The sequence below is a fragment of the Festucalex cinctus genome, chromosome 11 (assembly GCF_051991245.1).
Source record: "Festucalex cinctus isolate MCC-2025b chromosome 11, RoL_Fcin_1.0, whole genome shotgun sequence".
Lineage (NCBI taxonomy): Eukaryota > Metazoa > Chordata > Actinopteri > Syngnathiformes > Syngnathidae > Festucalex > Festucalex cinctus.
The window spans coordinates 29,086,131-29,104,820 of record NC_135421.1 but is presented as its reverse complement, the minus strand read 5'-3'; the positions used below and the strand labels follow the sequence as shown (position 1 = coordinate 29,104,820).

Here is an 18,690-nt window from a genome sequence, read left to right as displayed (position 1 = left end):
CTGAGATTTGCAATGTGAAAAAAAAAAAAAAAAAAAATGGGAACACTTGCATAATCCAATCAAATCTGCCTTTACAAAAAGAATAAAGCAACAATATGACCAAGATATTAACTGGACCTTATGTTTATTATTGTACTTTAATGTAGAATATCACTGCATCATACTGAGACCCGTGTCAAGTACTTGAGTTAGTTTATAGCGATGAGACTCAAAATGTTAGATTATTGATTGCTAGGCTGACTAGATAGATAGATAGATAGATAGCAAAATAAAAGTGTGACTGATTTGAGGTGATGAAGTGCGCTAATGACGCAAAATGGAGGCTGTATCGAAGCAGTCAAATGCTTGCTCTGCTATAAATAAATGAAACGGAGCCTTGACTAGGCTCAAACAGGTCGGAAGGGGGCAGAGTGACGGTAGTAGGAGGCTTTCCTCCCCTCTTGCATTCACGCTCAGTCCACCAATGAGCCCAATGAGCTGCGCGCGCACCGCCCACTGGCTGTGTGCGTAGTTTTTCCCGTTCCCCTCCTCCTCCTCCTTCTTTGAGTGTGTAAAATGGTCACATGTTGTTTCCCCTCCCCAGTCCGGACCCCAGCACTAGCAGAAGCAGCAGCCGACATGTGTTATTTATCGCCCAGCCGTGGGGGAAGCAAGAGGACGTTTGAAGCGTAAAAAAAAGAGAGAGAAAACTAGCGTCGTGTGTCCTCCCCTTCTTCTTCTTCTTCTTCTTCTTCTTCTTCTTCTTCTTCTTCTTCTTCTTCTTCTTCCTCCTTCCAAGTCTTTGACGAGTAAGAATGGCGAGTCCGCCGAGCGACGCCGGACCCCCACTACCGGCCGCCGGCGTGAAGAAGTGCGGCTACCTGAAGAAGCACAAACACGGACACAAGCGATTCTTCGTGCTCAGGGAGCCCGGCGAGGGCTGCCCTGCCCGACTGGAGTACTACGAGAGCGAGAAGAAATGGAGGAACAAGTCTGCCGCCAAGCGGGTCATCCCGCTGGACTGCTGCCTGAACGTCAACAAGCGAGCGGACGCCAAACACAAATTTCTCATCGCGCTCTACACCAAGGACGAGTTCTTCGCCGTGGCCGCCGACAGCGAGGGCGAGCAGGAGGGATGGTACCGCGTGCTGACGGATTTGATCGCCGAGGGGAGAGTGTTCGACGGCTCGGCGTCCAACTCCGCGTCCTCGCTGGTGGGATTCGACGAGGCGAGTTACGGCGTGATCACGCCGGTCAGCGCCGCCTACAAGGAGGTATGGCAGGTCAATATGAAGTCCAAAGGCTTGGGGCAGAGCAGGAATTTAACCGGCGTGTACAGACTCTGCTTATCCAGTCGGACGATCAGTTTTGTGAAACTCAACACGGAGGTGGCCACGGTCATTTTGCAGCTGATGAACATCCGGAGGTGCGGCCACTCTGACAGCTTCTTCTTCATCGAGGTGGGTCGCTCTGCAGCCACCGGACCCGGTGAGCTTTGGATGCAAGCCGATGATTCTGTCGTGGCGCAGAACATCCACGAAACCATCCTGGAAGCGATGAAAGCAATGAAGGAGCTGTCGGAATTCCGCCCCCGCAGCAAAAGCCAGTCATCGGGCACCAACCCCATCTCTGTGCCCACGAGGCGGCACCTCAACCACCTTCCCCCCAGCCAGACCGGTCTCCTGCGGAGGTCGCGCACTGACAGCATGGCTACGACCTCGCCCGTGGCTAAATTCTCTTCCTGTCGGATACGCACGGCCAGCGAGGGCGACGGGACCATGACACGCCCTATGTCGGTGAATGGGAGCCCCCTCAGCCCTGGGGTCCACCGCAACCTCCTGAGCAGGTCTCACACGATCACGGCACGCCCATGTCGGACGTTCGAATCCTCCTCCCTGCAACACAGTAAGTCCATGTCCATGCCTCTGTCGCATTCCCCGCCGATGGCCGCCCCCAGTCTTGCCAGCCTGTCCTCATGTCCAGATAGCAGCGCTCCACGTCCCTCCAGCTGCAGTGCCTCCTTTTCGGGCTCCCCGAGCGACGCTGGTTTCATATCGTGCGAGGAGTACGGCACAAGCCCCGCGGACGCGCGCGACCTCCGGCTGCCTCTCACGTACGGTAGCAGCACGCCGGAGTCTCTCCGAGCTGATACTCCGCCCTCCCGGGATGGCAGCAGGCTCGATGGCTACATGGTGATGGAACAACACAACCAGAACGGCTATAGGTGGTTTCCGGAGTTGGACAAGGCTTATCGAAAGCGCACGTACTCTCTGACCACCCCCCGCCAGCAGAGGTGTCTCCCTCAAGTGTCTTCGGCTTCCCTTGACGAGTACACGTTAATGAGGGCCACTTACACCAGTGGAAGCCAGTCTTCTCGCAGATGTCTCACAGCATCTCCGAAAGGAACCTTTCCAGATGAGAACAGGGATGTCCGGCCGGGGTCGAACTGTCCTCAGGGTGATGGTGGTTACATGCCTATGATGCCAGGCGTGGCACCTCCTACATCAGCTCAGAATGACCCCTACATGCCGATGAGCCCCATGTGTGTCTCTGCGCCGAAGCAGATCATCAACCCCCGATCCCACCCATCCTCTGCAGCCGGGCTGGCCCCGCAAACAGACTCCCCAGGCAGTATTTCCCTCGAGGACAACGGCTACATGCGCATGTGGTGCGCAATCAAGATGTCGATGGAGAGCACGGACGGGAAGCTCACCAATGGAGAGTACCTGAACATGTCTCCTGGTGACCATCTGTTGCCCGTCACGCCCCGAGACCACGTCCTGAGTTCTTCCGGAGGAGAGCAACAACACAGACAGCCTTATTCATACAACTCCCTGCCACATTCACTTAAGGGTCAAATGCAGCGCAACGGGTCCGCTGACACAGACCAATACGTGGTGATGTGTTTACAGAAGCAGCGCATTGAAGAGGAGTCCAACTACTGTCCTGTATCTTTGGGGGACTCTGTGACAACGGCGCCCCCTCCTCTCAGAGGGGCTCGGAGTGACAGGAGTCGGGCGTGTCGACCCACCCGCCTGGCTCTCGACTCCCTCCGAACCTTACCATGTATGAGTGAACACCCGCTCCCGTCGGAGCCACGCAGCCCAGGGGAGTATATTAACATCGACTTCAGCGGCGCTTCCAGTGACACGGAGGCCTCCGCTGAAAGCTCAAAGTGCGCAGACAAGGGATCTTTACCACTCTCTGACTATGTTAATGTGGACCTTGACTTGCCGAAGACTGCGGTTTCTCCTCCTGGAGGAAGTTTGAGCCAGGAGGAGGAGGGCAAAGGTGTAGAGGGACAGGCAGAGGTGGGAGGGGTGGTGGATGAATACCCACTCCAGCATCATCTGGCGTGTCAGCCAGCTGCAGTGAAGGATGACTACACCGAGATGACGTTCGGTCCTCTCCGTGCCACCGACGATGCCCCCCTTCCGACCAGCCCCACCGCCTGTGTCCATAGACTGAGTCTTGACAGCAACCTTGTGGTGGACGGGGTACCAGCGGCGCCAGTGGAATCGTTTCTCCTCGGGGGCCCCTCGCTGAATGCAGATCCGCATAGGGGGGCCAAAGTCATTCGCGCTGACCCTCAGGGACGGCGGCGACACAGCTCCGAGACCTTCTCATCCACCACCACGGTCACACCTGTGTGCCCGTCCTTCGCCCACGACACCAAGCGCCACAGCTCGGCCTCGGTGGAGAACGTATCCCATGGCGTGCGCGGCTCGGAGGGGCCCGACGAGGACTATAGCGGCAGCACCCCGATGTGCAGGGAGACGTCTGCGGGCTATCAGAATGGACTCAACTACATTGCCTTAAACTTGATGGAGGGCACTCTGGGCGGGTGCCGGTTAGGGGGCTGCGACGGAATCCTGAGATTCAAGACTGCCTGTGGATGCAAAGGTGGCATGAATGGCTTCAACTCCAGCCCGTATGCCAGCCTTGGATTCAAGGAGACGACTGCCGCTGCTGTGAAAGGTGAGGGCCACTACATGTTGTACACACATTCATTCAGGAGGCTTTCATTCATGAAGGGAGTGGTATCGTTGCTGGAGCAGGATCTGTCGTAGAGCTTCTGTGTACTCTGCAGATTGACTCGTGGTTGCTAAGCAGCGCTAGGCTCATTTTCATTCCCAAGTTGTGAAAAACTGTGAGAGCGCCGTGTTCCTGCCTGCAGCCAGCCTCGTACTCACTCACTGGACTCGCCGTACTAACTGTTAGCTCAAAGCTGGTGATCGGAGTGTATTTTTGTGCGCCTAATCAAAAAGAATGTGGCAACGAGGGCGAAACAACGTGAGCCAGAATATCATATCAACTGTGGTGTCACACAGGCCTCACTTTGTGAGTTTTATGTGTCACAGCGACCGAGGGAAGTTGTTCCAAACATCGCTGTGAGGTGCAGGCGGCGATGTTTGAATAGGATTAGTCACCCCCCCCTCGTCACACCCATGACACAACGAGAAATTTCACAGGAGCATGATGTGAAGGAGAGCTGTTTGCTCAGCCTTTCATCTACTTTGAGCTGCGTGGATACCAGGTTGTGATGATATAACACAAAACTCAGTCGAGAATGACCCTTAAAATGATCATTCATGCTTCAGCTTGTTTCTATATTCCTATTGGTTGTCGCTTGAGCTCATGAGTAGTTTTAGACCACGTCAGTGTTTTGACGCGTGTGTCACTACACACGCTGAATTAAAGGAGCAACACCAGCAAAAGAAACGGTTTTACACCTCGCTGTAAAGCAGGTTTATTGCTCCCCTATTTGGTTCTATTGTGTTTATACGGCTGAATACTACACTGTTGATGGGCTGACTTTCCGGGAAAGAACAGTTGCCATCAAAATATCACCTTTCACCTCATTCTGCGTGCTCTTGCATCACAGGCTTTCATGCTCCTCTCAAAGGCAGGGATTATTTACACGGATAGGTGGCCAAACAGCGGCATGTCAGAAGTTGCTGTTATCCGAAAAGACGATCCAGGGCAGGATGGTTATGAAGTCGTAATTGCTGTTATTTGTGCTTTCACAACATAGCTAGTAGAGCTGATTGATTTGTCGTTTGGGGATTGAAATCGTGACATCGGACAGTGCCGATTTTTGTGAATGATAAAGTTGCTACTTGTGGACAGGTTACACCAATCAGCTCCAAGCTGGTTTAAAAAAAAAGTGTCGCGTCCACTTCACTTTCGTCTAAGTAGCTAATCCTCACTTCTGTGGAGGCAAATAAGATACACAATCACCAAAGGTGGACGAGGAGTTAGCCTCGACTTGCTCTACACCAATAAACAACAGAACATGAGAAGATAGCGAGGCTAATGCTAGTCGCTAAACTAACATAAAATGAAGTCGCAAAAAAACTGCATAAGTTCTTAAGTGTCTGGCTGGAACCGTGTTAGGGCGTCGAGCAACCTATGAACATCAAATTGATATCACAATTAATTATTATCTAGTGATAAAATAAGGCAACAGCTACATAGTTAGCACAAGCTTGAAAACAGGAAATGAATTGTCTACAGTTGACATCTGCCACCACTATGAGCTTATAAATATTTGATGAAATATTTACATAATAAAGAGCATGCACATTAGTACAAAATTGGAAAACATTTGAAATATTTGATTAAATATTTACATAATAAAGAACATGAAGTTTGAAGAAAATTCTGAATTGCATTGAAATTGAAATCCGAAAAATCCCAACTCATTCTTTTTTTAAAATGGTTCAGCCCTGTTTACTAGTCTGCCTTTTAGTCCCTGTGCCAGCTCTGACGCTTCTCTGTGCAAGTCATTGGGTTCCCCAGGAAAACAAGTGAGTCAGTTGTTTATCAATTGTCAGGTACCGGGTTTCAGGCCTGGAATGCGGGGCAGTGTGCAAAGGTTGCTGGGAGAGGTGAATGCTCACTTGTTTTTCTAACCTGGCAGGATGGAAGGACTGAAGGGGGGTTGGGATTTTCTTTTTCTTTTTTTGCTGCGATCAACTTCACAAACATGCTATGGCTCTTACATGAACATTTAACATTTGTGATTTGACCTTCAATATTTGTTGACAGCCTATGAACAAAGCCAATAGTCATGTCGACATGAACATGACTTTTTTTTTGGGAAAATGTGTTATTTCATTCATTTAACGTGAGCAACATTTTTTTTGGTCGCTTACAAAGTTTTCATTGTAACATTGTAACAAAGTGTTCATTGTGTGTGTTTGAAACTTTTTTTTAGCATTTTGAACTTTATTCTGTACTAGGGATAGATACAACAATTCCTTGATTAACCCATTGTAAACTAACAATAGTTGATGTAAACCCTGACGAAAACCCCAAATTAAATACATTTAATTTTGCATACATTTGACACTGCTGACACTGGGAAGTCACAACACTTTTTAATTTATAAAGAAATAATTTAAAAACAATCAAGTTTAGAAATTATGTTGAAATTTTGGAAAACTTTTACAGTATAAACTTTAGAAAATTATTAATTAATTAATTAATTTATTTATTTATTCAATGACAACACTGCCAACACTTTTTAATTTATTAAAAAAAAAACATTTAGAAATTATGTTGAAATTTGGAAAACTTTATTTACAGTAGAAAAGTATTTATTTTTTTTTACTTGCTTAGTTTTGAATTTATCTTAACACGTGCTGATGACCCTGAAAGTTTCCTACAATTTCTTTTAAAAATTTTAATTAAACAAAGCTGTCTATTGTTTATACAGTATGTTTAAAATTAAAAGAAAAGTTATTTTTTTAATCTTTTTATTTTTTTTTACGCTATTATTTTCTCTTTTACTGGAAATGAATATCGGCTTGAAATATCGGTTATCGGCCTCCTTGACGACTAATAATCGGCATCGGCCCTGGAAAAAAAAAACATCGGTCTATCACTAGGGTGTTTTTTTTTGTTTTTTTTTTGTTTTTTTAAATAATATCATCAGTACCTAAAACTTCTCAAAATTGTAACAAAAACAAGTTTTACTTGGTCATTGTCATGTAAACTCTTCAAGACCAGCCACCGCCACTTCCACTATTCCCATTTTTTTCTACTTATCATTCCAAATGAATAAACACATGCTTCTTCACCATCAAGGGAGAGATGAGGCGTCGCCTTCCGCAAGCTTTGCCACATTTTCTTGTTATCGCCGACTGAGCCCATAGTTTACATTCCCTTCAGTTCTGCAGTTTGAAACATTGGAACTTAAATCCCGTGTCCTCATTTGGCATTTGCAGTCACCCTGTGTGTGTGTGTGTGTGTGTGGGGGGGGGGGGGGGGGGGGGGGGGGGGGGATCAAGGGAGGGAAGGATTGTGGGCTTGAAGCGAGGAGGCAGTTGCTGTTCTAAAATTCAACACACATGTGAATGAATATGAGGGGGGGGGGGCGTGCATTCTATATCTATATATGGACTTTCTCGTTTCTGTGCACAGTGGGTCACTTTTAATGGGCTGGGGAGTTGATTGGTTAGTTGTTTGGGTGTAGTGCCACTGTTTAGCCTTCAAGGCCACGCCTCATGACCCTGCTGCAATGTCAGTTTAGTGACCTTTGAACTACAGCGAAACGCAGCGAGCCACATCATGGTAGCGTGTGGATTACTTTGACCATATTTCTTTGCAGGCCACCTTTCATCTATTTAGCCCCCGCCCCCCAACTCCCACCCCCCACCCTCTGTTGTAACAGCCGTCTTGCATGGTTGCATTTAGGGGAGAATCTGACTCACTCCCTCCATGCCTTGCCGAATTTAGCAAGCCCGACGCACACGCCGTTCCACTTTGTGCGTCTTCCTGTCTGCATATGCGCAGCCGCCAGCAGATGGTCGAGAGGGCTGTGTGTGTGTGTTTGTTGCGGAGGGGGGGGTTTGTTCCGTCAGGAGTATTTGCACCTGCCCCGCCAAGCAGCACTCACTGGTTATCTGGCTCTTTTAGGAGGAGAGTGACAATACGCTAATGACCGGCCACCATCTGCCACAACAACAGGGAGAAGGTGGCAGTGGAGGAGGGTGTGTTCAAGAAGCCTTACATCAAACCCCTCCCCCTGTTTTTTTTTTTTTTTTTGCGTCCCTCCCCCTTTATCTCCGCCCCTCTCTCCAGGCATCGCTTTCTGTTTTGCAGAAATCATGTGACGCAACCTACGCCTCCCCCCCCCCCCCCCCCCCCCCCAGCGAGCCCCATCCTCGGTTGACACACACATGCTTTATTTGGCATGGGTGCATATTTTTTTTTCTGTTGTTTTCCATACCTCCGTGGGCCTGCGCCGCTTTGGCTTCTTGCACCCGAGGCGGCAAAGGATCGCCTAAATGACTCGTTTAGCAACTAACGCGAGTCATACTTGATTAAAGGTTGTTGTTATTGTCATCACAAGCTTCCAAGAACAAGAACAGACAGCTCTGACTTTTTTTTATTATTATTATTATTTCATAAGAGCCCTTGCTGATAATCTCCCCCCCCCTTGTATGCATTTTCATGACAAAGTTACAGAAGTGCAAAGGGCACTTTTTCGAAGTCAGCCAAACGTGACTCTTTGATGACACACAACAGAGGAAAGGAACACTTTGTTTCTTGCCCTCACCTGTCCTGTGCACCCCTCCCCTACAAGCCCTGCACAGTCACAGTGAGTGTGATACATAACTCTTGAGAGTACACTAGGGCGGGATGTTCCAGTCGCAGATAAAAACAAAGTCAACCTATCCCCAATTTAGCTTGAAGGTAAGAAGGCTTACGTTCACTTCGGGATTAAACATTGTTGAGCGGCTTGTTTTGTCTCGAGCTGGTGTGTGATGCGAGCGTGTCTCAGCCACTCAGACTCTTTCAATTACCAGTTTATGGTGAATAAACTTTTTTTTGTTGTTTTTTTTTTTGCTTGTTAGTCATCAACATATGAGTCAATTTCTTTGATGGAATAAGGGGAACGTAATGGACCAGCTAACTTTTATTTTCATGTTTTTGATATTATAATGAACATTTAAATGTTCTTCACACAATCCATTTTGCCTCAGGAAGCAATTAGCCGATAATGAAATAGGGCCGCAAATATTAATCGTATAACGCAAATAATTTGATTCGAAGAAAAAGTCCAAGCAAACCTCTGCCTCAGAGCTTTTCATGGATTATTTTTCTACACAGACTAATATTACTGCAGTTTTACAAAATGTACAGCGTGTCGAAGTAAATTGGTGCGATGAGGTCCAGTCAGAGGGTAAGAGTTCATAAAAGACAGAAAATGTCCAAAGTTTGGGCTCAAGGTTGTCATGAATACCACAACAGCACATAACATATTAATGTTAGCTTAGCTTATTTAACATAGCCTACCACCATCACGAATATTGTATTGCCCCCATAAAATGGTCGAGAAAAGACACAGCTGCCGTTTAATCGCTTCATTGATCAAACCGTAAGAAAACGAACACTTCAGTTAATCCTTAGATGAGCTGCTGATGGCAGCAACTCGCACCACACACAGACGTGCTAAGAGGTTAGCCACAACTCACTTCTATTTACTGACACCCACATCACTCACCAGGCCAGGCCCCACCTTTTGAAGCCACACATGGTAAAAGTCACGGATACTATAGTAGAACGTGAGGATAACCTACCCCAAGCGGATATTACCTGCACGTTATTGCGTTTAATCATGCTAAATAATTTTTTATTCAATTATTTGATCAATTGATGAATAATTGGTAGAAAACTATTCGATAGCTGCTACCCTAGGTCACCTAACGACAATACTGTTGACTAGCAACTGATTTAGAGTGGAGTGTACTACTTGGTTGTGACCAGTAAAGGTGCTATTATTTACTTCATGCTTTTGGGTTACTGCTTAAGCATAAATGTGTGTTTAAATTAGGCAATATAATGACATAACCTCATCACTTCGTATAATAATCTAAATATCGCGACTTTCGTCCCGAGTGTTTGTGAGTCGTTGCAAGGGGAAAGTGTGATTGGAGGTCGTGTTGACGCCACTAGCAAAAATTGAGGTGAGCGAGCATGGCTTGTTTTTGTGTTGTGCGTCGGACGGGCCCGAGGCGTGGGAGGTCACAGGTCACGAGCCAGTCGCTGTTTGTGTAGTGGAGCTCTGCGATAGATCAGGGAGGAGCTTGCCGGCGGGAGGCTGGAATGTAAACACAACATATCCCAGCCTGTTCATCTCTCAGGGAGAAGATCCGACATCACTTTTGCTCTTTTTCACTCCAGCGCTTGTTTACATGACATTTTAGAGAAACTTAAAATGCGTCCCAAAGTTTATTTTTAAAGGGGAAGTCAAACCAAAAATTTTCTTTACGTTCTATGCGCGCTCACAAGTCTAAACATTAAACGTGCGTTTGTGTAATATCAACCAAGCAGCAACGTCCACCCGTTTTTATCCATCTCAGGGGGCGGCCATTTTGCCACTTGCTGTCAACTCACAATGACATCACAGCTGCTAAGGGCTTAAAGCAACGCTAAGGAACTTTCAGTTGATGTTGATTATGGCGGCGCCATATGGACAAAAGCAGTAATGTTATGCCTGAAGATAGACCACCTGAAGAGGACAACTGCATTGTGTCCTTTTTTTCGTGTGTCGACATTCAAATTGACTTGTCTTTGTAACAAATGGGGAAAGAGGGGAGTGAGGCCAGTGTCACAAAAATGCACTGTATTTCAAACCCAAACTACAAGTACAAAAAAATGACTTTGGATCATAAGACTCATGAGGAAGGAGGAAGGAACGAAAGATATTGCCACCTGCTGCCCTGGCATGCATATTACATGTGCATTTTCTTGTATGAACAGAGATTGATTAGGTAACGTCATTTTAACCCGTTTCAAACTTTTGGATTTAAAATTTCCCTGAATAACTAGGTTGTTATCTAAAGGTCAAAGAGGCAGCAGAGGACATGTTCACTTTGGACGTAAACTTTTAAAACGCACAAAATCCGAAGACATTTGTATTCATATATTCACAATTCTCGTGGTTTGCCATCTTGTTTTGTACTGTAGTGGCTATTTAAGAGATAGTTTCAGCGGAGGAGGCCACAGTGGACGTGTTTACGTCGGAACGCGCCCCAGTGTCCTAGCCCTGAATGGAGCTGGGCTAAGTTTAGCCTGTGAGCGAAATAAATAATGAACAGCCAGTGAGGATGGGCGGTCGTATTGGTTGTGGGAGGGGCTGAAAGCGGGTAAAATAGTGAGGGGGGTGTGTTTATGTGCTCGGCTCCCTCCAGGAAAAAAACAAAACAAAACCGGATGGGGGTTTAGTAGCCATTTGGTTCATTCCTTGACAGACCCCTATCCCTTTTTTTTTCTTCTTTTTTTTCCCCCCCTAGTAAGACCCCCTTTCCACACAACCCCTGTTGTCTGGTATGTGCGCGCCGAGACATGATCTTTATTTATCTGTCTCCTCTGCAGCGCCTTATTAATCTCCATTCCCAGTGATTCATTTTCCCAACACATCTCAGTCATTCTCACCCAAGTGTTTGCCTCGACAGGCAACTGTCTGGACCAGCACACACGCAGATTGTTATAGGCCGGCGGTCCCATGACCTCACTGCATTCCCGCTCCTCTCAGTCAGGTTGATTCTGTTACTGTGGTTTTTCCACCTCTCCACAAACTCTTTTCTTCTTTGCCCTCGAATGAATCCAAACAATCAGGAGACAACATTACGGGAGCCGAATTGAATCTTTTTTTTTTTTTTTCCCTCAAAATGAGTCATCAATTGAGAAAAAAAAAGATGAAAGGATTCTCAGATTTTGTTTTTTTTGTCATTTATGAATCAAAAACAGGAGTACAAAGTGTGTGTGTTTATAGTAGGAGTGTTGTGGGGAGGAGGAGGAGGGGGGGGGGGGCAGCTTGGCCTGAATGAAAGGTTTGTTTTAGAGAATGAACGATCACATCCAGGTTTGTGAAAACAGCTCTTGTTCGCCTCCGGGGGTGGAAGAGGGAGAGGAGACGGCGAGGGGGGGCAAAAATGCGGCCGGCCGACACTTCCGCCGCTGTTTGATAGCTGCATGCAAATGAACGCTCACAAACAAGTGCGTGGGGGTCAGAGTTCAGCAGTGTTTTCCACTGGGACAGAAAGCGACACTGTGGCGACCGCATGAATGAGAATAACGAAGAAGAATGTCAGTGTGGCGTGTGCGCGTGTGGGAGTGACGTTTGCATTTTTTATTTGCCGTGTGTATATTCAGTCGGGGATACCTGTGTTATTGTGTACGTTGTTTTAAAGCCACTGACCAGTTAAGTGTCCGTTCATTGAGGAAACGCGCTCTTTGAAGAACGATTATTCCTTCCTTGCTAACGAAGTGAGGGAATCCATTTGACCTCCATTTGTCCCAACACAGTCCACACATACGCCCACATGCACACGTTTACATTTCAAGCCAACATAATGTAGTGATTTGAGTGTGAAATAAGCTCATAGATGGGCTGGTACAGTGGTTTGGAATGAGGACAACCTCAACAGCAGATGACCTACTTTTGTGGTCTTGTGCATGGGTGGACCAGCCAGGACACACTTGCTGTATTTTCGTACTAGCGTTGCTCTTCAGAGCGAGTGATTGATTGTTGATTGGGACTACTTCAGGATGTTATTGTTGGTGTGCGTAGCCTCACTCTATAAATTTTCATTTCATTCAGTGATATGTATTTCATATTTTATTAGTGTTATGTTCTGGAGTTGGATCCCAAAAGCGCAGACACAAATAAGAGTTTTAACATTTTATTTGCATAACATCAAGAGGCGTGGAACTAACCTGACTTGACCAAAAACAACGAGAAGGTATCGAGGAAAAGAGGAGCAGGGGTCAGCTGAACGGAGGAATAATCCGACAAAACACACACTTCTCAGTTAGGCTCATATAGACAGTGAATCGATCTGATTGGCTGTGGCTAGACATGTGGGAAAAAGGACTGACATGGAATTATCCGATTGGCTGTTGACCAGATAAAGAGATTAAGGATCCATGACATCACATAGCTCCTGACATCACATAGCTTAAGACCAGTTGAAACTAGATGCCGGTTACGTCAGTTCAAAACAGACACTTGACTTCACGGTCATGACCCAAACATAACCCTTACATGACCCCAGTCATGACAGTAAGCATAACCCTTGCATGACCCTAGTCACGACAGTAAACATAACATAACCCTACATGACCCCAGTCATGACAGTAAACATAACCCTTGCATGACCCAAACTTAACCCTGGCATGACCCAGTCATGACAATTAGATAATCCATAAATTGAGAAAAGGCTTTGACTTCCGAAATAGAATAATTTTACAGCAGCTGAAAGTTGCTTATTGTATTGTTTATTCTTGTAAGAGTACAACAGTTAATTGTCAAGGAAATACAACTTTAATCTTGGACAGAATTCGGACAATTTTATCTTGTAAGATCACAATATTTTAAGTGCATCTTTATTGTAGTAAGATTCACAACTTTTTTTCCTGATTTGTTTTTCGTCTTGCATCCCATAAGATTACTTAAAAATAAAACGTTTTTTTGTTGTTGTTGTTGTTGGGGGGGAAAAAATGTGACTCCATTGTCATCTTTCCTCATGAAGTCATTTTTTCCTTCTGTCTTTCAGAATGAAGGCCACTGGCTCAGTCCCCTCCCCCCTTTCCTCCTCTCCTGGCCGTCAGGTCGGTCCGCCAACTCCGTGCGATGACGTCGCCTCGGCAACAGCTGGACCGCGCGGGCTGCCGCCCACATGTCCTTTGACCTCTGCTGCCATCGCCACGAGGTCGCAGAGGCGGCGGTTGCCACGGCAACACGAACACTTGACCCACCACCCCAAATCTTCCCTCGGCACCAAAACGATGAGGCGCCATCCATTGATGCTGCTGGACTAAATGACTTAAAAAAACAAAAAAACAAAACTCTCGTACCAACTATTAACTCTTGGTAACTATTTTATTTATCTGCAAAATGACTTACGAGTTATTACATCATGTCGGATATATATTATTTTGGTTACCATTTAATAATAGTTTGGACTGGTTGCCTGAACTGAGAAGACACCAAACATGGAGATCACATGCACACACATGCAAAAAAAGAAAAAGAATGCATACAAAATATTTATTTATTTAACATGGATGTATGCATTTGGTGAAACCTTTTCCAAATGTGTGAATTTCTTGAGATAATAAAGGTGGCATTTAGGTACATATGTAAAAAAAAAAAAAAGTTTGCTTAAAAAACCTACCTCAGCAAAACAAACAAAAAACAGGTTGGCGAAAACCCCCCATAGTTGATATGAATATATATATATATATATATATATAAAAAATATTTATTTTTTAAAACCTGAATTTTTGTTTGTTTTTTAAAGAAAGGAATCACCAATCCAAAGCCTTACAAGCGCCCCTGACGGGCTGTTTAGTCTGGATCTAGCAACCCTTCACAACGAAACCGATCCGCAAAGAATGAGCCACTCTGAGATTTCCACGGTCCATTTACGACACGACGACGTATGAAATATTTCTAGATGCTTTCGCCCGGCGGCGGGCCGAGAGGGAGGGAGGGATTTTCGATCCTCGCTTTTTATTTTTGTGACGATGTCGCGCTCAAACACTGCAGCAGCACGACCCAGGTACACCCGTGGCCTGTCTGAGCCAAAGCCTCAGCACCTCCAAACACTTTGGACCTGTTCTCCTGTAGTCCCCTGCACACCCGCCCGCGCCACCTGCAGGAAGTCATGACAAAAAGGAATGTTGGAAGTTCTTTGTCTTAACTAGGGATGGGCATAGTGAATGAATTTGATTGATTGATTAAACACGTCTTCGGTGCACTTCAGTCACAATCAAGTGCGCTACTTATCTTCAACCAGAAGAGGCGCTGTTTATTCAGGCTGCACTGGTTTGCGGTCTAAAGAAGAAGATGTCAGTTAAGGCCTTCCCCCGTGTTCTGTTCATGAACACTGCAGTGGAAACGAGTTCTGAACATGCAGAGAAAAGTCATCCTATCCTAGTAGAAATAATACAAAAATGTAAAAACTAAGGCGACGAGAGGAAAAATTGTAATAGGAAAGTATTGCAATTTAGTGATTTTTCCATAAATATGTTTTTTTTTTTTTTGTCATGAGTATTTTATGCCGAGTTATATTTTTTGCTAATATAATTTTGTTGATAGAATAATTAAACGTTTTCTCTTTTAAAAAAAAATTAATCAAATGTGACTGGGATTTTTTTGTTTTTGTTTTCTTTGTCGTATGGCTATTACGACTTGATTCGGAAAATGTCATATTTTTTTGTTGAATATTAGGACTTTTTTTAATGCTAATATTACTATTTATGGAATAAAAAAAAAAATCTCACCATGTGACATTTTCGGAAAAGTTTTGTTTTGTCATAAGACTATTATGACTTTTTTTTTTATCTTTTAAACTTGTAACAAGTAAATATTATTTGCAAAAAAAGAATCTTTTTAAATTAATTTTATTTTCACTCCCAATATTACAATTTAAGTCAAAAAATATTTTTCTTTATTTTTTTTAAAGAGTTAAATTGGCTTTTTTCTTCCAATATTTATGTACTGATAGAAACATTTTCTTCTCATGAAAGAAAATGTAATTATAATTAAATAAATAATTCTAATAAATAACTTATTCTAATATTTCCGTAATTTGACTTTATTTTATTATTATTAACTAATTATCAATGATTGTCATCAAAGTTCCACAGCTTCATCCTGCCTAAATTACATTTCATTCTGATGACATTTGCATTACAACTTTATTCCCGTAGCGTTATTTATTTTTCTTCTTATCAGAGCGAATGGATTGTTCATATTCCCCACAGTCGATCAATCAAATGTCCATCCCTGGTCTTAACTGGACAGTGCACACACACACACAGATACGGACACACCGAAACGCACTCACCTGTTGCCTGATTGCGGCGCCGAGCCACGCGGTCCGTTTTGTCGCCGGGCCTCGCGCCGCCATTTTGGGACGCCGGCGGAGCGGATCCGTGGTCTTGCACTTACAAACTTGCCTAGATTGTAAAACACAAGACGCGTTGAATGTAGTACACGCTGCGTTCCAAGGTTGGGAACGCGCACGAACCCCGTTGAACAGTGAAAAAAGGCAACGAGTCAAAAAAAAAAAAAAAGCGACAACTACCAACACAACACACACCAGGACGGGCGTCATTGCTGTTGATCTGGATCCACTGGTACTTAAAGACTGTAAATAGTGACCACGTCTTGACAACAAACAATTTTCAGTGAAATAACTGATGCTGTTTTTACTGTACATAGTTTGTGTTGGCGTGATACAACATAAGCACTAATTAAGTTATACGCTAACCAGTTCTGGTTTGCCTTTTGATTTTTTTTTTCTTCCTTTTTTTTTTTTTTGTGTTTTTTCAAATAATTTAATAACTGATGGGATAGTATTGTGAAAGACGATGCCGCAATTTTTCTAATGCTGTAACTGCAAATTTTACGAGAAATTCATACTTGACCTAATTCATTCTTAGGTACAAATGGCATATATGCAATATTTACACCATTGAAAACTAGTTTACTTACCAAGGTGTACCAAATGTACAAATATTGTCTATATTTGTTTATTAAACTTTAAAATTCAGATTTTTGTCATTTTTGTTTGTTTGTTGCGGTTTGTACATGTTTTTTTTTTCCGTCATATTTGAAATTTGCTTATCGGGCCCATTTGGTGTTTGAGCAGTGTTTTGCATTTGGGTCGTGCATCTTTATGAAAGCGTTGAAAAGTTACTGTTGGGGCCTCCCCAGCTGATTTTGCTGTGTGTGTTTTTTTTTTTTTTTTCCTCTCTTCCCCCACACTGTAAATACTTCATCTTGCATATTATTGTGATGCGACTAAGAGATGATAATTTAAACTTACGTCTTTGCTTTAGACTGTATTGATTCTTTTTCGACACATGGAATAAATATTGATATTTAAGAAAACATGCCTGCATCTGTTTATTGTTGATTTTGTTTTTTTTTGTTTTTTAGTATGACTTAATTGTTGTGCTTGTCCTATAAACGTCTTTATTCTTGTCTCACAATTGAAACTTTATACATGTTTTATTTTGTTGTTGTTTGTTTCCCCCCAAGTGTGCCGTGTATTTTTCTTTGTTTGCACTCCTTAATTTGGAGTGGAGAAAGTGTGCATCCATCCTTCTGGGTGTGGGCCCCATCTTAAAACGCCTCCTGTTATTGTTTTGCCTCGCAGGCCCCACCCCCTCCTCATTAAGCAGCCTGTGGAGGTGGGTGGGATTAAATCGCCAAGCGAGTTCAACGCTTTTGCACACGTTCCGTATGATAGCGGATTATTCATTCCCACAACCCTGCTAATTAAAATGCTAATTACGGTTAGCACTAGTTGTGAATTTATCAGCTCTGTGACGCAGGGAGATAATAGTGCGATTTGCTGTCTGTCATTCTTGTGAAGGCGTCAATCAGGACAGATGGAAAGGTAGCAAGTAGTACCCAATTCTTCCACTAGGCAACATGATATTGTTTATATATCACACTTTACTTTTTATTTATTGCTATTTTACAGTGCCCATCAGTTTTTCAGTGGGAGTAAAAAGTAACAAAGAGGCTTGAGGGTGCACCGAGAAAAAAAATAAAAATAAAATCCTAAATTGAGAAAAAGTTTTGACAGAAAATAAAAAGGATTAGTCTTAAAAAGTCTCATGAAGCTAGATTAAAAAATAAAATAAAACAAAGTGTCTTACTATTTACTACAATAAAGCATATCTTACTAAATGAAGTCAAAAAATTTTGATGAAGTATTTTTTCTTTTTTCCCCCTTGTATTCTTACTAAATGAATATTGATTTTTCTATATTAAAAAATAGTAGTATTACCAGAATAAAGCCTTATCTTCATTTTTTTATTTTTTTATTTAAAAAAAAATAAATGTGTAATCTCACCCAAATAATTACTTTTTTATTTTTTTGGGGGGTTAAAAAGCCAAAATCTTGCAGAACAAAGTCATATTTTTCAAGATAATGCATATTATCCGTTAGATCCTCTGAACAAAGACGTCGTTAAATGAAAGACACGGCGATGTACTTTCTATAAACGTCTCATCAAGGACAAAAGGACCAAGACACTTTTAAAAATAATGAATTACAAAGAAACATTGATTTAGCAGACCTGGACCCAAATTTAACGGAAAACAGCGTCCAGTCCTCTCAAGATGCCAAAGATGTCAAAGTCTGGTAGTTCCAGAATTGGCCACTGTTGTTTACTGGCGCTGTGGTGCAGTCATCAGAGAACAGGCCAGCAAACATGCTAACGCGACAGCCATGTTGGCAGGGATGACTGTGCGTTTTTAGGCCATAAAAAATGTTTCACTGTGATGAACAATAGGCTCGAATATGCGATGCCTCCCCCATTAATTCATTAATTCAAGTTTCCACTGTACTTTCATGTTTAGGACTCTAACCAAAGAAAAAGACTATAGCGACTTTCATATAATTCACTTTTTTTCTCGTAATATATGTGTGACAACCTTTTGTGTTGGATTTGTCAATTTGTTTTCTTTGATGCCGAAAGAGTCACCCCTATTTTTAAGTGACGCTTTGATGCTAATAATGACGTGTCATTTAATCGGATTTCAAAACGGATCAGTCATCCGAGCTGGAGAGTGTTTTTGTGCTCGTGTGTGTGTGTCAGCAGTCAGCGGGTCCGTGCCGCTAAGTGTCATCAAGTGTATCGTTGGCTCAAGGGAGCCGCGGTGGGCCTTGT

General features: G+C 43.8%; 1 protein-coding gene across 1 annotated transcript; it reads left to right on the top strand.

Moving 5' to 3' along the window:
- Nucleotides 1-452: 452 nt before the first annotated feature.
- irs2b (insulin receptor substrate 2b) lies at nt 453-16,899 on the top strand. The gene is made up of 2 exons (XM_077536649.1): nt 453-3,957; nt 13,551-16,899. The coding sequence occupies exons 1-2, from the start codon at nt 795-797 to the stop codon at nt 13,553-13,555; spliced, it is 3,168 nt and encodes a 1,055-aa protein (XP_077392775.1). The 5' UTR covers nt 453-794; the 3' UTR covers nt 13,556-16,899.
- Nucleotides 16,900-18,690: the final 1,791 nt, after the last annotated feature.